At 41.9% G+C, this 26607-nt stretch overlaps 1 protein-coding gene across 1 annotated transcript in view; it reads left to right on the top strand.

Annotated features, from left to right (window-relative positions):
- CCDC50 (coiled-coil domain containing 50) overlaps positions 1-26607 on the top strand; it is a 53245-nt gene that overhangs the window by 15792 nt on the left and 10846 nt on the right. The window contains exons 2-10 of the mRNA XM_089508683.1: positions 4661-4723; positions 6908-7037; positions 9917-10007; positions 10840-10960; positions 18241-18356; positions 19267-19311; positions 22828-22932; positions 23955-24034; positions 25262-25362. Coding sequence (XP_089364809.1) covers positions 4661-4723; positions 6908-7037; positions 9917-10007; positions 10840-10960; positions 18241-18356; positions 19267-19311; positions 22828-22932; positions 23955-24034; positions 25262-25362 — 852 coding nt within the window. The remainder of the gene's footprint in view (positions 1-4660; positions 4724-6907; positions 7038-9916; positions 10008-10839; positions 10961-18240; positions 18357-19266; positions 19312-22827; positions 22933-23954; positions 24035-25261; positions 25363-26607) is intronic.

A 26607-nucleotide genomic window follows, 5' to 3' on the forward strand; every position in this document is an offset into this window, starting at 1 on the left:
GCTGGTGTGGTACAGTGGTTTGAACATTGGACTAGATCTTTGGAGACCAGGGTTCTAACCCTGGCTCAGTCTTGGAAACCTACTGGGTGACTTTAGATAAGTCACACTCTCTCAGCCTCAGAAGTTAGTAATAACAAACCCCCTCTGAAGAAACTGACCAAGAAAACTTCAGGATAGGTTCACCTTAAGGTTGCCATAAATCGGAAATGACTTGAAGGCACATAACAACAATCAAGGGTAGGCAACTATAAGCCAGTCTGGAGACCACTTTTTGCCTGGAGACCCTCTATGGGTGGGCTACATGGACTACCAAAAAATCAAACAAGAAAACCAAAATATTGGAAACCCACTTCGAATTCTCCAAAATGGGCATTAAAAAATGTTAAACAGTACAGGGCCAGCATGGTGCAGTGGTTTGAGTGCTAGACTGGAGACCAGGGTTCAGTTCTTAGCTCGGCCATGAAACTCACTGGATGATCTTGGGAAAGTCACACTCTGAGCCTCAGGGAAAGGCAATGGCAAAACCTCTGAACAAATCTTGCCAAGAAAACCTCATGATAAGATCGCCTCAGGGTCGTCATAAGTTGGAAACAACTTGAAGACACACAACATCAACAAACAGAGGGAGGCCTTGCAACTGAGTTAAAAGGTAGATTGTTGCACTTGGAAGCATCCAGGAGCAGGGAGACACCTCTTCATTTTGGCCAGAAAAAAGGTCAGCCATGAAAAGATCCTTGGGGATAAGAGGTCTCCAGGGACTGTCTTTGCATTTCAGATCCTCCCAAATCAATCAAGGGCAAAGAGTGTTCCTGGGGCTACAAGTGGCCCTTCAGGTTGTTTTTACAAATCTCAAGCCATCCAGTGAAACCTTTTTGATTTGTAGTTGTTTCCTTCCTTGTGTCTAATCCCTTGCTTTTCAGGGATCTTGATTTCTTCAAACTGAGAAGAAGGAAGTGGTCAGGGGATGTGTCTATGCAAAACTGCATCTCATGGAAGCTTTCAGGACCAACAGCCCATCCTTTAAATGGGCTGTAAATGCACTAGACCCCATCTGATCTTGGAGGTTAACAAGGGTCAGCCCTGGTTCATTCTTGGATGGAAGCATACCAAAAAATACCAGAAGATGCTTGGGATCAAACCTGAGACCTCTAGCATTCAAAGCTTTCCCCTTAAGTTTTTTGTGAGTTTTATTGGGCTATGTGGCCATGTTCTAGAAGAGTTTGTTCCTGATGTTTTGCCAGCATCTGTGGCTGGCATTTTCAGAGAATGCTGGTGAAATGTCACAGATGCTGGTGAAACGTCAGGAACACACTCTTCTAGAACATGGCTACATAGCCCAAAAACCCCACAAAAAGCTATGGAGGCTTGCCATGAAAGCCTTCGACCTCACACTTTCCCCCTAAGTTAAACTTCTCCAAAAGCACTGTTTGAAATTGTACAATGGAATGTGTCCGTTGTTTTGACCTGTGAACCATTTTACCTGGATTGCCCTTATTGTGTCTGCATATATAAAGAGTTCCACATGGGTTATTAAAGTCCACGTTGTCCAGCACTTTATAACTATCTCTTGTTCTACCCTTAGTTATCTTTCCCTGCGAAACTAGAACACTAAATCTTTTAAAGTTTTTAAGACACACACACACACACACACACACACACACACCACATACCTTGCAACCACATCCTGTGTGCAATTGATGCGGTTTGGGAGCAAAGGATGAGCAAAACAGTCTTGGCTCCTGGCTGTTTCCTTTGTTGTGTCTAATCCATGGCCTGCTTTTCAGGGCCGTTGGTTGCTTAAAATTGAGAAAAAGGAAGTGGTCAGGAGATGTGTCTATCCAGAAATGGATTTTTCTAATCAGATATTCAAGTGGTTTCCAAATATCCATCTGGAAATTGAATTAGAAAATGTCTGATCATTACATTTACAGTTCTTCAACAGTGGCTTAAAAGCTGACAAAGACAGAAAAATGCAGGTTGCACGCTCGGGTCTAATCTGCACTGCAGAATTAATGGAGTTTGACCCCACTTTAATTGCCCTGGCTCTATGCTATGGAATCCTGGGATTTGTAGTTTGTAGTGGCACCAGAACTCTCTGGCAGGGAAGCCTAAATATCTCACAAAACTATAAATCCCAGAATGCCATAGCATTGAGCTATGGCAGTTAAAGTGGTGACAAACTGCATTATTTCTGTAGAACAGATTAGATCTAAATTTGCAGTAAAATATGCCACTTTGGAAATGTGGGGTAGACAACTGTGGAAGTGTGGTTGGGTGGGGGCACAAGGAGAATTTTGAGGGTCATATCCCCTGCAAAAAAAATGAAATTGCCCCCCCCCAATTGCCCCAAATATCCACTGGGGGTGTGAAGGCTATTTATGCCATGTATTTTTGACCACATGGCCCATTTTATGCCATGCAGAAAGGCACAAACCAAGTCCTCCCTGTGACAGATGGCTATCCAGCCCCTGCTTAAAAACCTTGAAAAAAGGAGACTCCACCACTTTCCAAGGACTTTATTCCACAGTTTAAAAACCGAATTACTGCTGCTGGATTCAGTTTAGGATGTTATTGCTCTTATTGTCCTTCCCGGATTTGTAAATAGGCTGGCTGAACTCAGGTTCTAGCCAGATGTTACCCAGGGTGCATCCACTTGGCGGCGGCAAAAATGTATGCGACAAAATCCAGATGTATTCTGCATTCAAATTGAATTCAGCAGTGGCAATACAGTTTTTTAAACTCTGTGATAAAGTCCTAAGGCAACAGCATCTTCCACTGTTGAGCAGCTCTTACTGCCAAGAGGTTCTTCCTAAGGTTTAAGTGGATTCTCCTTTCCTATATTTTGCATCTTTTGCTCCGGGTGCTATTTTCTCAAGTTGCAGACCTCTTCATTGTCACCTTCCCACCTTTCATCCAGTTCAGGATTCAATGTAAGTGTAAAAAGTGTAAAAAAAATTAAAACAAGCTATTGAAAACAATTGGAAAGCTGTTCAAGAACAGTCCAATTAAAGTGGTCCTGCACCCTTTGAAAAGTCTGGGCAGATGCCTACACTTGCCAGAATACTTTGGTGCCCTCAGAGTATTCTGGTCCCAAATTCCCCCTCTTCCTGTGACAGATGACCATCCAACCTCTGTTTAAAAACTTCTAAAGAAGGAAACTCCACCATAACTCTGAGGCAGCAGCAGATTCCACTGTGGAATAGCTATTAGTGACTGGAAGCTCTTCCTAATGTTGAGGTGGAATCTCTTTTCCTGTAGCTTGCATCCATTGCACCATGTTCAGCAATTTGGTCCTCCAAGTGTTTTGGACTTCAACTCCCAGACACCCTAGCCAACAATCAGGAATTTGGGAGATGAAGTCAAAAACATCTGCAGGACCAAGGTTTGGGAACCAATGTCTGGTTTCTGGAGCAGCAGAAAACAAGCTTGCTTCATCCTCAATATGACATCCCTTCAAATATTTAAACAGGGCTATCATTTCACCCCTTAACCACTTCTCCAGCTAAAGATACACTACTCCCTAAGCCGCTCCTCATAGGGTATGGTTTCTTAACTGGGAGGGTTCGGAGGTGGTGAGGTGGTGGTGGGCTATCATTATAACAGAATACTAGAGTTCAAAGAAACCTCCAAGGGCCATCCAGTCCAACCTCCTGCCATGCAAGAAGATACAAGCAGAGCACCCCCCAAAGAAATGGCCATACAGCCTCTGTTTAAAACCCCCAAAGAAAGAGACTCCACCCCACTCTGAGGCAGCAGCATTTTCCACTCTCAAAGAGCTCTGGCCATCCGGAAGTTCTTCCTAAAGTTTATGTGGACTGCCTTTTCCTGTACTTTGAATAATGTCACGAGTGTATAGTGTGCATAGAAATCCATTGTGGTTCTGGTGTTTTTTTTATGTTTCTAGTTTGAGTGTGTGGGTGAGAGCAAATGTGAATTGCTGTTCCTGGAGGCTTCCAGGTGAAGAAGCAATGCTCCTTTAATTTTTTTGGCTAGGCTTAGAGCAGATTGTGAATCTGGATGGGTTGAGGAACCCAAGAACAACCCAGGGGCCACATGTTGCCCACTTGGCACAAGTTAAGTATGGATCAATTAATATGCTAAGAGTGAAAAGCTGAAGGAGAGTGATCTCTATTGTCTGATTTATTCTTAAGGCCAAGCGCAGATAACAATTAAGCCCCCCAGTGATAATCCATTTAGTTATCTCATTAAAAGAGAAATGGATTAAGACAAACTAAAATAACTACTTTGCAGCAAAAGCTTTCTCAGGCCAGGACATGTTTATTATGCATCTGGAGGATGCTTAGGGTTAAGAGTCTGGTGAATCACCAAATAGAAGGAATTCTATAGCAGTGAGGTTTTCTTCCTTACTAATAGGTTGCAAACTTTTTAACTTTGCGTTTTTAATAAAGTGTTTGTTTAATATTTCAAAAAATGCTTCTGTACTCATGTCTATAAAAGCTCATGCATCGAGCTTCTTCCAGTTAGTCTCAAAGATGCTACAAGATGCCTTTGCATCTTTTTGTAATAATAGTTTTTTAAAAAGATGTACAGTACTGTTTTTGAACTTGCAATAAGCAGCTTTGAGTCCTGTGCTGCCAGAAAGAGAAGATATAAAATAGATATATAAATAATGAATGCATTTATTGATTTTTCCTAACAGTGTGTCGAGACTTTGCAGTTTTGGAAGATCACACATTGGCCCACAGCCTTCAAGAACAGGAAAGTAAGTCTCATCAAAGCAACCAATCTAGATTCTGCTGCCTGTATGCATTATGCGTATTTGCATTAGTATTATTGGGCTGAATCTTTTTGGGGAATGTACATCTTCATAAATGGACTTACATCTCCCGGAATTAGAACTGGGCTTTCCCATCATGTTTCTATCCAGTGTGTTACTAGGTAGGGGAGCTGGCAAAGTGACCGAAGGACATTGAGATGGTTGCACATTGGTCTTGTTATGCAATGGGACACTCTTGCCAGCATCCTGTTATGGATCTTCATAATTCACTATGGCTGCATCTGCACTGCAAAATTAATCCAGTTTGACATCACTTTAACTGTCATGGCTCCATGCTATGGAGTCCTTGGGTTTGTAGTTTGATGTGGCACCATACCTCCCTGAGAGAAGACTAAACATCTCACAAGAATACAAATCCCAGTATTCTATAGCATTAAGTTATGGCAGTCAAAGTAGAATCATAGAGTTGGAAGAGACCACAAGGGCTATCCAATCCAACCCCATTCTGCCATGCAGGAACTCTCAATCAAAGCATCCCTGACAGATAGCCATCCAGTCTCTGTCTAAAGACCTCTAAGGAAGGAGACTCCACTACACTCTGAGGGAGTTTGTTCCACTGTCGAACAGTGTCAGGAAGTTCCTCCAAATGTGGAGGTGGAATCACTTTTCCTGTAGCTTGCATCCATTGCTCTGGGTCCTAGTCTCTGGAGCAGCAGAAAACAAGCTTGCTCCCTCCTGAATATGACATCCCTTCAAATATTTAAACAGGGCTATTATATCACCTCTTAACTTTCTCTTCTTTAGGCTAAACATCCCCAGCTCCCTTTCCTCATAAGGCATGGTTTCTAGACCCTTCACCATTTTAGTTGCCCTCCTTTGGACACATGGCTCCAGTTTCTCAACATCCTTTTTGAATTGTGGTGCCCAGAACTGGACACAGTATTCCAGGTGGGGACTGACCAAAGCAGAATAGAGTGACATTATTACTTCCCTTGATCTAGACCCTATACTTTTATTGATGCAGCCTAAAATTGCATTGGCCTTTTCAGCTGCCGCATCGCACTGTTGACTCATGTTCAACTTGTGGTCTACTTAGACTCCTAGATCCTTTTCACACATAGTCTCATTCAAACTGCATTATTTCTGCAATGCAGATGCAGCCTCTCTGACCCCAATTAACTCTTCTATTCACTCAAACTCCTCAAACCTGCCTACTACTACTGCTACTACCTGTTGTTGTTGTTGTTATCCTGTTTTCCCCAAAAAATTGGGACTCAGAGCAGATTACAGTTTAAAAGAACAATACAGTTAAGAATATACAAAAGAGAACATTAAAAGAAAACTAAACAGCATAGAATTAAATTACTAATTCCTAATTTGGACAAATTTCCCTCTCACCCCAGACTAACTGTCATGCACCTGCCTTTTCTGAATCCCCTCAACCAATCACCAGTCACTCCCAACATGGTATTATCTCACACACCCTTTCCTACAGTGCCTTACTTTATAGCATCTACTCCATGCAAATTCTGTGTAATGATAATTTACCTGATGATATCTAATAAAAGTGTCAGAATGGGCTCAGCAACGCTGTCAGCTCCTGTAACTGACAAAGGTGCTAAATAATAACTCAGAGTCTCCAAGTTCTAATTACAGAACTTTACTACAGAGTATTTAAGCACTATATACAATGACTATCCAACCAACCATTCACTAAGAACAGCAACCTACACTGAACATAGGCCATGCCTGTATTTATACATTTTGTCCATGACATGATTTTCTCACACAGGCATCTAAAATAGTCCTCTTGCATCAGCCTCTTGTGTTATGTCTGCTGTTGTCATCCTGGATGTATCCTAAATGATGCAACGATAACACGTCGTGTCAGTCACCATACTGCAACCTTTCCCATGCCTTGCATTGTCCAGCATCTGTATTCAGTGCAGTGAAATTCAATTCCAATTTCATATACATTGACAAAATTCCACAATGTTCTCTGTCCCCCAAAATCTATAACATTGCACAAGCACCCCAAGTCTAGGAGAAGCATAGCCTTAAAACCTCCCTTTTGCTATAAGAAGGAGAAGGGATGTTGTGTATCCCACTTGGTGCACAGGTGAGAGCAAGACCTGCAGTGAGACTGTATGTCTTCCTTTCCCTTCACAGTCGAGCATCACTTGGCAACGAATATCCAGCGTAACCGCCTGGTACAATATGACCTCCAGATGGCCAAGCAGCTCCAGGAGGAGGAAGACCGGAAAGCACGTGCCCGGGTCCAAGAGCGGCACAAAAACATGTGAGTCTCCAGTAGCTCAGTGGTGGAGCCCCCTTGCTTTTCACACGGAAGGTCCCAGGTTGCATTGTACTTGGTTTTATAAGATTAAGGAAAATGTGCCATTTGAGGGGAAATTGAGGGAGTTGTGCATGTTCAGCCTGCATTAGTAGATGCTTAGTTTCCAAATGGAAGGATGTAATAGTCCCCCTATATTCTGTGGTTCTCAGGCCTCATCTAGAGCCATTATTTTATTTTTATTTTTATTTAATGCAGTTTGACTTTGCTTTCACTGCCATGGTTCAGTGCTAATTTCTAATTTATTTTTTTTAATATCTTTATTACCAGTTTAACACAATTATATTAAAATATGATACAACATACCATAACATATTCATTCCACATCCATACCCCTTCATCCTAACATACATTGATGTTATAAACATTTTACATCTATTTGATGTTTTCATACAAACCATACAAAAACAAAACAGTCCGGCCAGAGAGAGGAGAAGGAGAGGAGCTGCTTGGCAGCCATTTTGAGACCGTGTGCTCGAGACCGTGTGCTCGTTGCTGAAGGGGAGGAGCTTCTGTGAGTCACATCTGTGAGTCACAAGGGGGCGGAGCTAGCAGACTAGCTTTATATACCAACTTCCAGAGCCTTCCAGAACAGTCCGGCCAGAGAGAGGAGAAGGAGAGGAGCTGCTTGGCAGCCATTTTGAGACCGTGTGCTCGAGACCGTGTGCTCGTTGCTGAAGGGGCGGAGCTTCTGTGAGTCACATCTGTGAGTCACAAAGGGGCGGAGCTAGCAGACTAGCTTTATATACCAACTTCCAGAGCCTTCCAGAACAGTCCGGACAGAGAGAGGAGAAGGAGAGGAGCTGCTTGGCAGCCATTTTGAAACCGTGTGCTCGTTGCTGAAGGGGCGGAGCTTCTGTGAGTCACATCTGTGAGTCACAAGGGGGCGGAGCTAGCAGACTAGCTTTATATACCAACTTCCAGAGCCTTCCAGAACAGTCCGGCCAGAGAGAGGAGAAGGAGATTTGATTTAGATTTCCTGCATGGCAGGGGGTTGGACTGGATGGCCCTAATGGTCTCTTCCAACTCGATTCTATGATTCTATGATTCTATGAAAACAAAACACTCATTACCTCCACCTTTACGACCCCCAGTGTCCAGCAAATAGTTATTTTCCTTCATTTTATCTTCATTGTTGCTACACATTCATCTAAACTATCTCTTAGTATAATGAACAAAATATCCAACTTATGTACAGTTATATCCTAATGCATATAGATACAGTTACCAGCATGAGTAGCATATATGACTTGTATAACTGTTCCAAGTTTCCGACAGATAGATAGATAGATAGATAGCGATATAGATATAAAGTTTTTTTAAATCAATACCACCATTCCTTATATTTCACATTCCTTCATCAAGTTTTCAATCCCAAACAAAAATTTCTCCCTATTCTTAGGATAAGTCCTTAAGTCCTTAAATCTTCTTCCTATTTATCCATGGGTTTGTTTTGTAAGGATCTTGTTAATTTGTCCATTTCAAGTACATCCAACCAGCCAGCCTTCTACCAATGGCGTTTTCTTTAATTTCCACTATTTCACTGGGATTTGTCATTTAGAGTCTTGTATTCAGTTCTGGGAGCCTCATTTTAAGAAGGATATAGATAAGTATATGGAAAGCTAGCACAGTGTAGTGGACTTTCACTCTGGAGACCATGGTTCAAGTGGCCTTGGCAAATCCCAATATCTCAGACTTAGAAGATGGCAGTGGCAAACTTCCTCCGAAGAAATCTTGCCAAAAAAACCTCTGTGATAGGTTTGCTTTAGGGTTGTCAGAAATGACATGAAGGCACACAACAGCAACAAACAACATAGACAAGTATACAAAGGGCCAACATGGTATAGTGGTTTGAGTGTTGTGCTACAACTCTGGATACCAGGGTTCGATTCCCAGTTTGGCCATGAAACCCTCTGGGTGATCATGGGCAAGTCTCATGCTCTCACCCTCAGAGGATGGCAATGGCATAACCCCTCTGAAAAAATCTTGCCAATAAAACCCTGTGATACATTCACATTACAGTCACTATGAGTAAAAAAACAACTTGAAGGCACACAACAACAGCAACAACAGCAACATAGACAAATTGGAGCAAGTTCAGAAAAGGGCAACAAGGAAAATAAGAGCAATAACATCCAAAATGCACAGGAAGGCATTGGGCCAACCAAAATGCACAAAATGCATTCGTAACCTTTCAAAGCTCCACTGGCTTCTTCATCAGGCAAAGCTGTTAAAAATCAAGCAGGAGAGAGAACAAAAAATGACAATACTGGAGACACAGGCATACAAAATTTCTCCCTATTCTTAGGATAAGTACTTAAATATTTAAATCTTCTTCCTATTTATCCATGGGTTTGTTTTGTAAGAATCTTGTTAATTTGTCCATTTCAAGTACATCTAACCAGCCAGTCTTCTACTGATGGTGTATTTTTTAGTTTCCACAATTATATATACATATAACACTATGTTGTTATAGTTGTTCTTGTTTAAGATGGTACGGAGGGATATCCATGTAGGCATGTGGAAACTAGGATCTCTGGCAGCAGGAGACAAAGAGTCATAAAGTCCAGAAAATGAAATTTAAATTTCATTAGCAATACAAAAAGAGAGATCCGGGTTGTCTCTATCCTGTGCAACGCTACGCACCCCCTTCTTTGGCAGAAAACACTGAATTTCTCAATAAAGGCAGTCTTCTGCTTTTTGCTGAAATTCCTTGGTGAAATAGATGAAAATTGCAAACTGAATCTGCAGTCAACAGTTGGTACTCTGGACATCTTTTCCCCCACCATTAACTTCTTCCTCCCTCCCTCCCTCTTGTTTTTCAGAGAGCGTCAGGACTGTGAGATCGCTCAGGAAATCCAAGTCAAGTTGGTCATCGAAGCAGAACAGCGGCGTCGCCAGGAAGAGGATGATGAGGTAAACTTGGATGCCATCGGCTGAGACAAAAGTGCTCTACCATGCTTATTTTGGGAGTTTACAAACAGGATCACTGGGAACTTTCATTAGAGGATGAGAGAAAACATGAAAAATTAAGAGAGGAGAAGGGATGCAAGAGACCATGGCTTCAAGTCTGAAAGCCTTCCAGTTCCACCTGATTTGCAAAGTGGGCCACTGGGCATGGATTGACCTGAACCTGGGAGCCTTCAAGAGTATATAATCACTGAGCTGAAAATTACACAAAGGTCATCTATTCCATCCCCCTTCCATGCCTCATACTCCATTGGAATACACTGCCTCAGAGTTAGGTGGAGTCTTCTTCTCTGGAGTTTTTTTTAACAGGCTGGATGGCCATCTGTCACAGGGAGTGCTTGTATGGTGTCTTTCTGCATGGCAAAATGGGACTGGATTGGATGGCCCCTTTGGGTCTCAGGTTTTTTGTAGGATTGGTGATTCTGGGTGGGTGGGAGGAGTAAGCAGCCAAAGTTGCAGCAGGTGGGCAAGAAAAGAAAAACCTCAAAGTTGCTGAGATGCTTTAGGGACCATACTTTGGGGTCCCAAGGGCCATACATGGCCCACAGGCTGTATCTTAACCTTACCTTGCTTTTGGCAGATTCTGTTTCCTTTATAATTTGAACCTGTTGCTTTAGATTCAGCCCCCTAGAGCAGCCAAAAACAAGCTCCCTTTCTTGTCAAGGCAGGCCTTGAGATATTGAAAGAGAGCAATCGTGCCACCTGTCAGTCTTCTCTTCTCAAGATAAACAATTCTGTTTTGATACCCTCCTCCCCTTCCTTCATTCTCTTCTTTTAGGACATAGCTCGGATTCTACAACAGAAAGAACTTCAAGAAGAAAAGAGAAGGAAGAAACCTCTCCCACCTGAACCCATCTCTTCCAGCCCTTACAAAGAGGCGTACTATCCAGAAAGCAGAGGTAAGCAGAAGCAAAAATGCAAGGTAGCCACCTGAGCCAGGAAAGGTTGCTTCTGGTTTGGGTTTGTTGTCCAAACTTCCCACTCAGAGGTTCGTCCTAGAAATCTGGCCCTGGGCTGGAAGCAAGGGTTGCAGCACTCCTACAAATAAGCACATTAGTGATCAGACACCAGGGTTTTCCACATTGGTTTTGAACTGCTTTTTAAATTTGGAGAGTTTAAAATGCCATTTGGTGGGAGGAATGTGGAAGAAGATCTCTCATATGCATCCAAAATAGACACTTGTTGCATTAAGCTGTAGCCCTAATTTATAACAGGACCATTACTGACTTTTCCCCCTTGTTCTGAATCAAGGTTTCTTTCTTTTTGTAGAAAGGTGGAGCTGGTACAGGTTGAGTTTCCCTTTTCTGGAATTCCGAAATCCTCCAAAATTGTCCTCATGGGTGGCTCAGATAGTGACACCTTTGCTTTCTGATTGTTCAGTTTGCACAAATGTTATTTCAGGCATAAAATTATTTTAAAATATTGTGTATAAAATTATCTTCAGGCTATATGTATAAGGTGTATATGAAACATAAATGAGTTTCATGTTTAGATTTGGATCCCATCTCCAAGATATCTTATTATGTATATGCAGATATTCCAGAAACTGAAAATCTCCAAAATCCAAAACACTTTTAGTCTCAAGCAATTTGGATAAGGGAGACTCAACCTGTATGTTTATTGGATTGTATTCTAATAGTTCAGTCCTGGTTAATCTATTGCTATCCCATTTTTTCCAGCTGCTTTTAAAATGTCCCAGGGTGTATCTACATTGTAGAAATAATGCACTCTAAACTGCTCCACTTCTATCCTACAGAATCCTGGGAGTTGTAGTTTTGTGAGACACCATTACTCTCTGGCAGAAAAAGCTAAAGATCTTGCAAAACTAGGATTCCCGGGATTCCATAAGAAGGAGCAACAACACATAAAGTGGTGTAAAACTGCATTATTTCAACAGTGTAGATGGCCCCCCAGTTTCTCTTTCCTCCTCCTTCTTTCCCGCTTTGGCTTACGTCAGTTGCTGCAAACTGTGGATGAAGTACAAAAGTAATTTGCCCTCCATTAACTCTGAAGTGGGGAGAGGAAAGGAGGAAGCAGAACCTTGCTTTCCCAGTTGACTCCAGCAAAGCAACTGCTGCAGCATCTCTTAGTTTGTCTGCTCTTTCTCATTTATAATTGTTGCCATCTTGACCACACTCTGATTTTGCTTGGCCACATGTCTCCTGACTTTCATTTGTGAAATGTTGGAAGGTGTAGAGTTGATGTATTGCAGGTAAGGGCTGGAAGTCATGATCTCTTGATGTTGCAATCATGGTGGGTAAAATCATTCTTTGGTTTCACACTGACCTTGCTATGGTGATTCTGGCCTGGGAAAGCACTAGAGATTATTGGTGATGGTGGTGATGTGAGAAGAATTGAATCCTTGTTTGAGCAGAATGGAGAATGGATGTATGGAATGAAAATATAAACCTGACAGATGCTGCACCTGCTGAACTATTTTTGCCATTCACCATCAAAATATCATCTTCTGGCAAAATTGTTGCTCCCAAATGGATTTTGCAGGAAGCGGAACTGCTTGGCTGGACCTTCTCTTCTTCTCTGAGATGCTTTTGTGATTGAACAAACCACAGTCCTGAGGACTTCTGCAATGACAAAACTGGGAATTTGATTTGCAGTTGCTGGTGGTGGTTTCTCTGACCCACCTTTTCTTCCTTACCTCTTCACACCTGTCCGTGCATGTGCTCTCTACCTGTCCATGGCTTTTGGTTTTTCCTTTCTCCATCTTTCCTCTTCTGACACGATTCACACAATCCTACTCTCCACTTTGGAGCTTTCATCTGGGGATTCCCCTCTGCCCTTTCCTGTCATGTATCCATTTATGTGAAGCATGTGCCTGCCATTAACATGTGTCACTAACCATCCTCCATTGTTTATCCCACCCGTTGCTCAGACCGTATGTGTGGTAGCCCCAGGGATCGGGCACCTGAGCATGCTGGGTCTCACCGACCCCGGAATGATGACAGGCAGACTCAGCATCCTGGGGATACCTGGAGAGGTCCCCCTCTCATTTCTGAGGGGCTGGACTTAGAAGTTTTGGAGAGTTCTTCAGAAAAGAAGAAAGCGCGAGGAGGCCAACGGCGGGACCGAGAGTGGCGAGAGAGGAACCCTGGACACTCTGAGAAACCTCGGATGCATTCTCTGGAAACTAAAGACGAAGACAGCAATCGAACTAAGGAGAGTCGGAGAAAGAGGAACCCAGAGAGTTTGGAGAGGCCTTGGGTGGCATCTTTGCTGGATGGGGAGGATGAACGTACCATTGGTGGTAATGGCCAGCGGCGAGAAAGGAGGTCACGGAGCCACGAGAGAGCGCAAAGGCCACCCCGTGTTCTCACAGAAGAAGGCAAGGGGGCAAGTTCAGATCGCAATGACCGGCATCACCAGTACCGGGAAAGGTGGTCACCAGGTTCAGAGAACTCCCTGCGGCCATTGAGCCTGGACACTGAGAAGGAGAGAAGGGGCTCCCCCTACCAGCGTTATGGCAAGAGTTGTTCACCGAATCCAGACTGTCGTGGGGCCCCATCCCATGAGGGGCAACAGTCTCCAAGGACCACATTCCAGGAGCCCAGGCTCAAGGACCCAGATGTTGCTCCAAAGCGAGGCTGCAGGAGGGATATTGGAAAGGAATACAAAGGAGTGGGGGACAGAGAGAGACCCTCCTCTTCCTCTTCACACCGTGTGGAGAGCAGGGAACTACACTTGGGTCCTCCTCAGAATCCAGGTAACCGGGAATAGGTGGGGGAGTCCCTTTATCGCTGCTGTGTCAATGGCCATACTGTTCTAGGAAGAGTTTGGGATTCAATTTCTGATTGTGCCTTTCCAAATATTTTTAAATCTTCCACATAGCCTGAAATGCTTCTTACTCCAGCTTGCTTTGATATTTCCTATCCCTGACTTGCTTCCTTTTAATATTGCCAAATTGTTTTGCAGTAACATAATAAAGGAGATTAGCTGTTACCCAAAATACCAGAGTGCACCCAGAGCCAATATTTAATAGGGGGAATTTTATTAGCTCAAGTAAAGCTGCTGAGAGGGCTTTGGGCAACTAAAAGCAGGGATCAAGCCTGTGTATATCGGTTCCGAAAAGCTGAATTCCAGAATGCAAGGACCAAATGTAGTTTTATTTATAACAGCAAAAGGAAATTAACTTTCACACAAAATTCCTTAAATTTTATGACATTTTTTGACCAACATATGTGAGACAGAATCAAATGCTTTTTGTTGTAGTGAAACCATGCTATAGACACATTTGTCTTTCATCTTTTACAGTTTTTCAGTATTATTTCAGTACCTGGGAACTGGACTTTTAATTCTTCAGGAACTGGGGCAATTACCTTTCTGTTCTTTTGGAAAAAGAGAATTTTGAAATATAGGAAAATGGTCTGAATTAGTTATTATTCCTCTTAGTAATTTAAACAATGTTAGCAAACAGGGCTGCTGCCACACTGCAGAATTAATTCAGTTTGACACCACTTTAACTGCCATGGCTCATCCTATGGAATCCTGGGATTTGTAGTTTGTTGTGGCACCAGAGTTCTCTGGCTGTATTCGGACTGCAGAAATAATCTAGTTTGACACCACTTTAACACAGCTCAATGCTATGGAATCTTGGGATTTGTAGTCTCGTTGGCATCAGCGAGCTCTGGTGCCACAACAAACTACAAATTCCAGAATCCCATAGCATTGAGCCATGACAGTTAAAGTGGTGTCAAACTGCATTAACTGCAGTCTGTTAAACTGTACTAATTCTGCAGTGCAGATGCAACCCAGTTAACTGGGCAGTATTTTCCTGGAGCAGCTCCTTTTTCTCCCCATCCTGTACCTTTCCCCCCCAATGCATTGGAAAGAGATGGTCGCCATCCAAATGAGAGAGAGAGAGAGAGAGAGAGAAAATGAATGAATTCTGCCAGGAATATGTTTAAAATGCTAATACGGTGAGTGGGTGGGTGAGTATCAGTGTCTAATATCAGTGTCTAATTTCGGCCCTCTTAAATCCTGTTCCATATGTGTTGGGAAACAGCCATGTGTTGAACAAAAGCTGTTTTTATCATTTTGGATGGAGGGGTTGGACTCAGCTGTCATCTGGCTTTCCTGTTTCAGTTTCCTCCCTCCAGGCTGCAATGGAGTCACTGCCGAGTTTGAAACAAAGACACTTGTGTCAAAATGGCTGAAGTTCCAGTGTGCCTTATTTTTTTACCTAAAAAGGCAAAAAAGAAGAAGATAACTTACTGGCCTCAATGTAGAAAAGCAATTTCTTGGAACCTCAAATGCAAACAGGACATAATAGGAAGAAATTATTATTATTATTATTATTATTATTATTATTATGTTTTATTTATATAGCACTGTAGATTTATAATACAGTAAAATACACAAAAGTGAACCTGACCATGGTGTACATTCTAAGAAATAATAGCATAATACATATAAATGATACATAACAGTACAAGAAGGGGTTCAATAAAATAAGACAGGCAACAAATTAAAAACGTCAAGTAACAAATAGTACCAGTTGAGGGTGTATTCACACTGCAGAATTAAAGCAGTTTGACACCACTTTAACTGCCATGACTATCTTATCAGTTTAACTACCATGATTTATCCTGGGATTTGTAGTTTGGGAAGGTATCAGAGTGCCCTGAATGACTAGGCTAATAACCTCATCAAATTATAAATCCCAGTATTCTATACTCAGATACAATATTCCATATACAAATCCCAGTATTCCAAACTATGAATCCCAATATTCTGTAGAATAGTAATAGCGGTTAAAGTGGTCTCACTCTGCTTTAATTCTGCATAAATTTCTCTTATTCAAAATGCTTGGCATCAGAAGTGTTTTGCATTTTGCATTTTTTTCAAAGGGGGGGGATTTCAGAATACCTGTGTTTTTATATATGCAAATAATGAGATACCTTAGGGATGGCACCTAAGCTTAAATACAAAATTCATGTATGTTTCATGTATATCTTATACACATAAGAGTACTGTATTTTTAATTAATTTTGTGCATGGAACAAAGTTGGTGCACACTGAACTACCAGAAAGCAAAGGTGTCACTCTCTCATCCACCCATGGAAAAAGTTCACGTTTTTGGAATATTTCAGATTTTGGAATTCCAGATAAGGCAGGCTCAACCTGAAATAGAAAACAACTTTCAGCATTACAAGCTGAGTCTCCTTTATCTGACATTCCAAAATCCAAAACTTTTATTATGGTGGCAGAGATAGCGACACCTTTGGTTTCTGGTGGCTCAGTGTGCACACAAACTTTGTTTCATGCACAAAATTGTTGAAAATGTTGTCTGTAAAATTACCTTAGGCTGTGTGTATAAGGTATATATGAAATATAAATGAATTTAAATATATAGTCCTGATAGTTTGGAAAATCAGACTAGTTGCTACAAGATCCTTTTGCATAATAATAAATGAATTTAGTGTTTAGACTTGGGTCCCATCTTGAAGATATCTCATTATGTGTATACAAATATTCCCATATCCAATAACAATAAATATATAAATAATAAAATCTGAAATCTAAAACACTTCTGGTCCCATTTTGGATAAGGGATATTATATTGTTTAAGTACCCTAAAAGGCACCAGATCCCATCTGATTTTGGAAGCTAAGCAGTGTCAGCCCTGGTCAGTCCTTGGATGGGAGGTCACCATCAAATACCAGGTGCTGGAGGCTCTATTTCAGAGGAAGAAACTGGCAAAACCACGTCTGAGGATTCCTTGCCCTAGCCATCCTTTAATGCTGAAAGAGTATGACTTGCCCAAGGGCACCCAGTGGGTTTCATGGCTGAGCTGGGAATCAAACCCCGGTCTCTAAGGTTGTAGTCAAACCATCATGCCATGCTCAATCTTACTTATTATGTAAGTATATGCAAATACAGAGCCAGAGTTGTCCTTGCTGCATTTGTTTAGTTCCTATAGGCCCTTCTCGCACCCCCCGAAGTTTCCTTATATCTGCAACACTAGTCTGAAATAATGTGAATATCTCTGCGAAAACAGATCTTCGTATCCACTTCCTGTGGATGTGTAAACATTGCTGGCTCCCTGGGATGTCAGTTTGTGGGACTTTGCCAAGTGTGAGTCACAAGGAGAGACATATTTTCTGTTGCTTTTTGGTGCCGAGGAGACAGACGCACACAAGTCCCTTCCTGAGAAAATTTCTTTAGCAGAAAGGAAAGGAGTATCAATTCCCTATGTTCAAGAGATGCCACTCTTCCCACAGTGGTTTCCAAAGCTTAGGAAAGTTCATTTTTGGACATTAGTTTCCACAATCCACCAACATCATATGTTCAAGAGATACCATTCCTTGCACCGTGGGTTCCAGAGTTTGGGAAAGGTCATTTTTTGGACTCTAGCTTCCATAATCCTCCACTGCTCTATGGTCAAGATATGCTACTCCTCCCAGAGTGGTTTCCCAGAGCTTGGGAAAGTTCCTTTTTTTGTACTGCAGCTCCTACAATCCCCCAAACAGCCGATGGAGTTTATCACACGGAGGCTAATTTTGGCTTTATAGAGAGATTAAAGCACATTTAAAGCATCCTGCAAATAAAGCGAAAATGGCAAGTAACTTCACAAATGATTATCACACGCAATTGCGCAAATAAAGTGATATCGGAAATGCATTGTTGCTGAAATACTAAAAGTAGAAAGAAGTGCATTAATACTTTTTTGTGACCACTTTAATGGCAGGTTTTTATTTGAAACTGTTTTGCGTAATTATGCAATTTCCCCAGGATATTCACGGGATAAACTCCTGATCTCTTTCTTGTGATAAACTCCATAGTTCAGTAGGTGTTCCAGACATGCAAATCCTCTCATGATGATTTCCAGAGCTTGAAAAATTTCTCCCTTTTTTGGACTCCTGCTCCCAGAATCCCCCAACCAGACGGTGTTCAACATGTATCGAACAGAAGCAATTCTTCCCACAGTTTGTTTCTACAGCTTGGAAAAAAAAAGTTAAATGGATGTTTTGAACCTTACTCTTACCATTATAACTGGTTCAATTAGGTTTTAATGACAGTGTTATGTCTATTTATCTAACTTTTTTAATTTGGTGAGCTGCTTTGGGTTCCAGTTCTGGGAGCAGGAGAGGCAGGATAATTAAACAAAAGAAATACAAGGCTTCAGTCTTTTTGAGGGATAAGAAATCTGATTTTTCTTTTGCAGGAACAAAATCAAAGGGGACAAAAGAAACCTACTCCAAACCTCGGCCGCTAGCTGCTCAGGACCAGGAATTTTATGATGCTGAGATCGCCCGGAGGTTGCAAGAGGAGGAACTGCTGGTGAGTAAAACAGATTATTTATTCCTTTATTTATATCCCATTATTTCCCTAGTTCACGACTTTTAAGCAACTTACAACTAAAAACAAACATATGCTAAAAATTCATAGTGGTGGTGTTGCTGCTGCGTGGATCATTTTTGACATATAACAACCCTAAAGCGAACTTATCACAGGGTTTTCTTGGCAACATTTGTTGTCTGAGAGTAGGTGACTTGCCCAAGGCCACCAAGTGGGTTTACATGGCTGAGCATGGATCAAGCCCTGATCTCCAGAGCTGTACTCCCAACACTAAAGCCACTGTACCATGCTAGTCTCCATAGTTATATAATAATAATAATAATAATTATTATTATTATTATTATTATTTATTTATATTTCCCGCTTCTCCCTTCAGATCGAAAATACATATAATTCAAAATACATCAATAGAAAAAAAAGATAAAAGAGATAAAAAGGGATAGTTCCCTATAACTATATTAACTATATGTCTATAGTTGTTATAGTTCAAAAGAGAAAACTGAGATGTGATATGATCAGCAGTCTTTAGATATGTGAAGGGATGTCATGTAGAAGAGGGATGCATCTTTGTTTCTGTTGCTCCAGAGACTAAGGCTGCATCCGCACTACAGAAATAAACCAGGTTTGACAGCACATTAACTGCCATTGCTCTGTGCTATGAAATTCAGGGGATGTTCATTTGTTGTGATCCCAGAGCTCTCTGATAGAGAAGGCTAAGTGTCTCCCAAAACTACAAATCCCAGAATTGCATAGCTGTGTTGTTGTACATAAATATGAAATAAGCATTCCACATTGTGAACTCACAGAGAAGCCCCTCCTCCAAATCTCCTGCAGTTCTGTACTTGGTTCTTTTTAAATTGTCTAAATTGCTTTTTCTTCTTTCTTTTTGTAGGCCAACCAGGTGGATACGAGGGCAGCTCAGGTGGCCCAGGATGAGGTAGGTCTGGATCTGTGCTTGAATCCCAAAGACAACATTGCTTCAGGGACGTAGCCAGGATTTTAGGAAGGGGGGTCCAAACTAAGTGCCACCATTATAATGGGGCTTGGGCGTGGGGGCGCAGCAGCACGCACCATTCATTTTTCTAATGGAAGGGGGGGTCCGGACCCCAAGGACCCCCCCCCCCCTTGGCTACGTCCCTGATTGCTTCTCAGTAAACCTCCAGCTCCAAATAATTTCCTGCTAAGCCTGGGGTGGGGAAAGGGCAGCCCATAAACCCCAAACCCTCCAGGTTCCTCTCCCCCAAATTAAATTTAAATAGATAAGAATTTAAATATGATATTCAAATGTCAGAAAGTATAAAATAACAATGCCCTAAAACTGAGAAGAGGGGAGAAATTAGCCAAAACTAAGCATTTTAAATGTTTGGTTTTAATAATAATAAAATGGGTCCTTGGTATCCACTGGGATTTGGTTCCTGGACCCTCCATGGATAATATAATCTGTGGATTCTGAAGTCTCATTAAATGCAATGGCATAGCCAAATGGTGTCTCTTATATAAAATGGCAAAATCAAGGTTTGCTTTTTGAAATATATTTATTTATTTAATATTTTTACTATTTCTAATATTTCCAAACTGAGGATGCTTGGATCTGTGGATAAGGAACCCGTGGATATGGAGGACTGACTTTGGTTTTGTTAACAGTTCAGTTTTGTTAACAAAAGAGTTAACAAAACTAAACCTTTTAAATATATGGTTTTAATAATAATACAGAGGGCCCTTGGTATCTGCTGGGGTTTGGTTCCAGATTCCATCCCCCTGTGAATACCAATATTCGTGGATGATCGGGTCCCATTAGGTTCAGTGGCATAGTGAAATGGTGTCCCTTATATAAGAATGACAAAAACAAGAATTGCTTTTTGGAACCAGGGATGATTGAATCTGTGACTAAATAACCCATTGATATGGAGGGCTGACTGTAATAATGAAAAGGTTCCAGAATGAAGGTGATATATTTGATGCACTGTGTGCATTATGGTTTATGTAGTTTTAAGAAACCCAGCCCTGGTCTTGGGAATTTTCATGGAGCAGGGGTGGTTTATGCATTACCTACAGCCTTCAGGGTGGTGTTTGTAGTTCCCAGGACCTGTTTTTCCCTCTATTTTCCCAGACTGCAAATGTCCCCCTAGTATGAAGAGGATGAGTTTATCATATTTTCCCCTCCTAAGTAATTTATGCCTTTGAACCCCCCCCCCCCTTTTCCCCCTTACCAATGTCAACTTCAACTGAAAAATTGACTGAGCTAGCTAAAATGCACAATCAAATCCTGATTAAAGAAAAGGCATTTGTGACATTTCTGAAGGACTGGGAACCTTTGATTGTCTTTTGCAGAAAAAAATGAGAACAGTACATAAACTGCATGTTTTTAGTATTAGGAAGTGTGGTGTTTTGAGGGTTAGACTATGACTCTGGAGACCAGGTTACCATTCCAAGCTCATCAATGAAACCCAGTGGTGACCTTGGGCAAGTCATACTCTCTCAGCTTCAAGGAAAGGCAATGGCAAACCTTCTGTGAACAAATCTTGCAAAGAAAACCCAGGTGTCCATAAGTCAGAAATGATGGTAAGGCACACAACAACAGATTAGGTTAGGCAGAAATACTTTATTTGGAGACACACAATTTTACATATCATGTGTAGCCATTGTTAAGAAAGTTGAAAGTCAATGTAATTCTTTTTCTTTCTCTGTTCTTTTGCTGTCCTTTTCTTCTTATTTTGGTGGGGGGTTTTCCCTGTCTTTTTCTTTATTGTTTGTTTGTATTCTTTTCTTCTTTTAATGTATTAGAAGGCTTTTAATAACACAATATTTAATAATAATACAAAAAAAGCCCCTTTCTTTCTAAAAAGAAGTGACCCAGAGGTTGGTGGGAGTGCAACTTCCAGGAGGTAAAGTTGCCAGAGTGAAAACTGGAGAGGGCTCCATTAATGCTTGTGCAGGAGAAATTTAGCAGCTGGTGTTTTTACTTGACTGCATGATGCTCAGCTCCCAGAATCATAGAAACAGACAGTTGGAAGAGACCACAAAGGCCATGTGATCCGACTCCCTGTTATGTAGTAATACACACTCAAAGCACTCCCTGTGATTTATGGTCATCCAGCCTCTGATTAAAAAAAACTTATTAAGAAGGAGACTCCACCATATTCTCAAGCAGTGGTTTCTTACCCTCAGGATGTTTTTTCAAATGTCTTTTCCTGTAGTTTGCATCCATTGCTCCATGTCCTAGTCTCTGGAGCATCAGAAAACAAACTTGCTCCATCCTCCATTTGCATACTTTGAAATATTTGAACATGGCTATCATGCAGGATGACCAGATGTCTTAACCACAAAGGAGGACGAGGCACCACAGTATGCAGGACATTGAAGAAAAATGTGGGACATGACCAAATAAAAGCTCAAAACACTCATATAAAAATAAATTCATACTACTTTGTCATGCCCAAAATGGGGAACATTTTGAAACTCCTGGACAGAAGATTGGAATGTAGGGCAAAGGATGAAGTCTGGGTATCCTGGCTATCATCTCTTTAACCTTATCCTTTCCAGGCTACACTGTGGGGCAGTACAGACCGCCCCAAAGGGGCGGCCCGCAGCCATTCCTTTTCACGTTGGATTGGGGCCAGGGAAGCCTCGCCGGCAGCCCTGCGGCCCCAAGCCAGTGTTTTTCTGGGCCAAGGAGAAGAGGCAAAATGCTTCTCCTAGCCCTACAGAAGAGAAAGGGGCGCCCCTTTCTCCTCGGGATCTTTCCCAAGGCCATGCGGTTGCTGTGGAAATGATCCACTCCCCAAAAGGAGCTCCGTTTCGTAGCTCCTTGCAGCAATGCTGCCAGGCCACCGTAAACTGCCTGGGGAGGCACGGAGACATTACGCATGTGCTGTGCTGTTTGGATGTGGGTCATCGACGCGTGCCACATAAAGAGGGTGCTGTTCATACATATTAGGGTTGCAGAGCATGAGGTTGCTGCGCACTCTGCAACCCTAATTTTGCCGCCGACACAGTTCTTTCGGCCCGTGTGTACCAGGCCATAGCCACCTCCCTATGCTGTTCTTCATAGGGCATGGTGGTTTCCAGACCTCTCACCATTTTGATCATTTACCTCTGGACACACACCATCCTGTCAACATCCCTTTTGAATTATGGGGCCCAGAATTGGACACAACATTCCCTGCTGAAATTCCCTCTTCTGCACAACTATTGAACTGGAGTTGTTTGTAGTTTTTAGTCTGGCAACCCTACTGGAGGCATTATAGTCTTAATCCCAACAGTTGCCCATCCCTGCCCTGCTAATTCATCGTCCCCGTTGGGGACAATGCTAACTGGTCAGGTGGAGCCTGTAGAGAGCTAGTGTCCTGACAGTGGCATGCCAAACGAATTTGCTCTTGACATGGCCGTGATGCAAGTGTGTGTGTGTGTGTGTGTGTGTGTATTTCAGTGTGTGTCTGATTTTCCCTGCTAGGAAATAGCTCGCCTCCTAATGGCAGAGGAGAAGAAGGCTTACAAGAAAGCAAAGGAGCGTGAGAAGTCATCTTCTGAAAAGAAAAAGCAGGAGCCAGACAGGAAGGTGGGTTTAAGATTTGATTGGACTGAGGCCTAGGTTTGCAAAACATCCTTACAAAGACTTTTGTGTGAATGCAATGACACTCATCTTCCTTTGCTAAGCAAAGTGGCAGCTGTGCGGAGAGGAAGTTGTTGGCTTTTCCCTGAAACAGCCCCAGTGTGTGCACATTCTGAATGGAAATAATATTTCTGTGCAGAAGCATTATTTTCTGCATAGAGGCAGCTGTTTCATATGCAGAATATTTTGTTTTCAGTCAACACAGTTGCACAGAATAAATCCCCAAAGTCAACATTTTCTCTGCATGAAACAGCATTTTCTACACAGACAATATTTCTGCATTAGAGATGAAGAAAGTGTTGCTCCCTGCACTGACAATGATGGTTTTTGTTTTTGTTTGTTTGTTTGTTTTTTGCAAAAGAGTAGTTTGCAAATTTTGTGCAGAGCGGATCTCACAATGTGAAGATTCCCATCAGTCCAGGATTCTTTTTTTTTAATATTTATTTTTCTAAAGAATAAAAAACATATAAAATAAATAAATAACAAAAACAGGTGTTAGTACATTTTACACTCCATTAATATCTTCATTACCATTTCCATTTCATTACAGTGTCTGTTTACCCATCTCTTACTTGCTATATATCCCTAATTCTGTACTTCCCTCCATTTATCTGATTTTGGAAGTCCTTATTTCTCATAACATTACCCACTTCTGATTTAATAAGTCTGATCTCACGGTTTGTCTCTCCAGTTGTTAATTGTAAGCTCAATTGTTTTAGATCTACTTTGACTTTTAAATTATACATATTTTCTACTCCTGTCCAGTTCCCCCCCCCAATTTTTTTTTAATTTTTTTTTTGCAATAGTGCAGGATTCTTATCATCAGGGTTTCTCAACACTCCAAAAATGTGCTTTTCAACCATTTTAAAAATATTTTGGAATATTCTCTTTGTCCAAGCAGCTGCAGTCCTATAGATTGTACTGCTCCAATATTAGCTAATCCATCCTGCTGTCTCTTATCTACTCAGCACGATACACATGAAGGGTTGCATCCAAGGTCAAGAGAAGGTCACGAAGATCATCGAGCGAAGAGTGACAAACCAACACGGTAAAATGCACATGGGTCCCACTGATTCATAGCCCCCAGGAGGAATTAGCATGCACTAGACGAATGGGTTTTGTACGCACTGGCATCGTTCTTAGTATTCTTCCTTCTCTACACAAACACAAAGTATTTTACTGCACCAAGAAAACTGTATATCAAGGAAACGTATCCTGGTTTTACCTTGTCTCCAACATGATGTTCCATATGTGCAGGAAATAATTTTACATGGAGGCATTAATTGAGCTTTCACCTGCAGTAAAGCTGACCAGTTGGAAGCTAGATCAGGAAATAGGGACTCTGTCTCTGCTGGACAGGGTTAGACACCCCTTAAATTTGAGGTTCACAGTCGCAGGTTGAATATTCTCAGATCTGAACCTGGATGCCCAGGTTTCAGCAGTAGTCAGGAGTGAATTTGCATAGCTAAAACTAGTGGAACAACTACATTCATTCCTTGAGATACCAGATCTGGCTATGGTGACAAATGCCTTTGTTACATCCTGTATAAATTACTGTAATGCACTCTACATGGGCCTGGCTCTGGAAATTGTTTGGAAACTTCAGCAGGTCCAAAAAGTTGTGGCCAGAATGCTGACCGGGTTCAGTTATAGGGAGCACATCACTCCCTTGTTGAAACAGCTTCATTGGCTACTTCTTTGTTTCTGGGCACAGTTCACAATGCTGGTATTGACCTATGAAGAGAAAGTGTGACTGAGAGAGTGTGACTTGCCCAAGATCACCCAGTGGGTTTCCATGGCCAAGAGGAGATTTGAACCCTGTTCTCCAGAGTTGAAACCACTACACCACACTGACTCTCTGGTTTCCCTTGAACTGCTTTTAATTTTATTGACAGTTCAGTTTCATTTGAAACTTCTCTGCAATGTGAATTTTTAAAGCTCTCTTCTGTTTTAACTTAGGTAAGCTGCTGTGAGTCCCATACTGGCAAAGGTGGGATGCTGTTGAGGATGATGTTTTGTACAGCCCTGAACATAATGCCAGTGGGGTGGTACATCTCCTCTGGGTTGTACTTTGAATTTTAAAGGGGTCATCCAAGTTTCTGATCTCTTTAACCAAAATAAGTTGAAGTCTTTGGACAGCTTCTTTAAAGTTTAAAGAAACAAGGAGCAGATTTATTGTCCCTCCAGTTTGGGACCCACCAACCGCCACTGTCTAGAGGGAATATTACCAGTGCAACTTTCCCTGCTTACCGTTGTCATCTTCTTTCTCTGCCAGGCCACCTCCGCCTCCCACAGAGGAATTGGACCATCTGGTTAGTCTTACAAGCCAGCAAAACTTGGCATATCCCATATCCAAACCAGAGCCTTCGCATAGAGGTGAGTTGTAGTCCCTATGGTGTATCAAAACAGATCTATACATGCTGGAGTTGAGACCAAGCCAGTGGTACAAAGAGGAATTTATGGATGAGTGAGAGGTGCAGCAGTTCATTTATGGCAGAGCAAAACTGGCAAGGACCTTCAGTGATGGGCTAGGACCACCCAAGCTCATCCAACCAACCATACAGATCAGCTTCTCAAGTCTGGAATACGTTTTGGACATCCCCAGAGCAATGATGGACATTGCAGTGGGTCTGGAGGCCTGGGACAGACCAGAAGCTGCACAGACTGCAGAAAGTAAAGAAAAGCATCAAGAAGAGACCCCAAATCCACTTTTTATTTTTATTTTATTTTTTAAATGTTAAATAATACAAATGGCTGATGTTTATTTTAAATATGCTCCTGGATGGTTCTGCAGAAGCAATCCACCCTCTTGTTTTACAGAGAAGGGACTGTCCAGGGAGTCTGGACGGGATGAAGGCCACAAAAGCAGATTTGGAGGGGGTCACATGTGGCCCACCTCTGCCCTAAATCATGACCAAGGGTGGATCTGCACTGCAGAATTAATGCAGTTTGAAGGTCTGAAGAAACGAAAATAGGAGTTGAAATGGGCTGTGACTTTGATCATAAAATCCCAGATGCTGGGGAGTGCTTGACCCACTTAGAGATGAGAAGATCCACGAAAAACAAAAAATGGAAAAATTCAAGGAAAAAAATGAATTATCAGTTTTGTGTGAGGGGTGTGGGGTGTGTGTGGAGTATGTGCCTTCAAGTCACGTTAACCTATGGCAACCCTGTGAATTTTATCGAGTTTTCTTAGGCAAGGAATACTCAGAGGTTGTTTTGTCAGTTACTTCCTCTGAAATAGGGCTTCCAGGACCTGGGTTTCTCTGGCAACCACCCATCCAAGTACCCACCAGGGCTCACCATTGGATGGGATTTGGTTCCTTGTGTATGTACGTGCACACCTTGAAGTTGCCTATCAACTTATGGTACCCTATGAGTTCCATAGGGCTTTCTTGGGCAAGCACTACCCAGTTCCTTCCTCTCTCTTCCTTTCTCCTGTTTCCTTTGCATTGCAAAAATAATATTGGGGTTTTTAACAGCTCTGAACTGCCCTTTTGTCTGATATTTGTGAACATTTTGACTCATTGGATACTTTCTTGCTGCCTTCTATTGATTCCACTGAAGCAGCAAAATCCTTTTTGAGCTGGATGCACATATCTGCAATGGATATAAGAGAAA

Source organism: Sceloporus occidentalis, unplaced genomic scaffold (assembly GCF_023333645.1).
Source record: "Sceloporus occidentalis isolate IW3139 unplaced genomic scaffold, rSceOcc1.0.p SCAF_2, whole genome shotgun sequence".
Classification (NCBI taxonomy): Eukaryota; Metazoa; Chordata; class Lepidosauria; order Squamata; family Phrynosomatidae; genus Sceloporus; species Sceloporus occidentalis.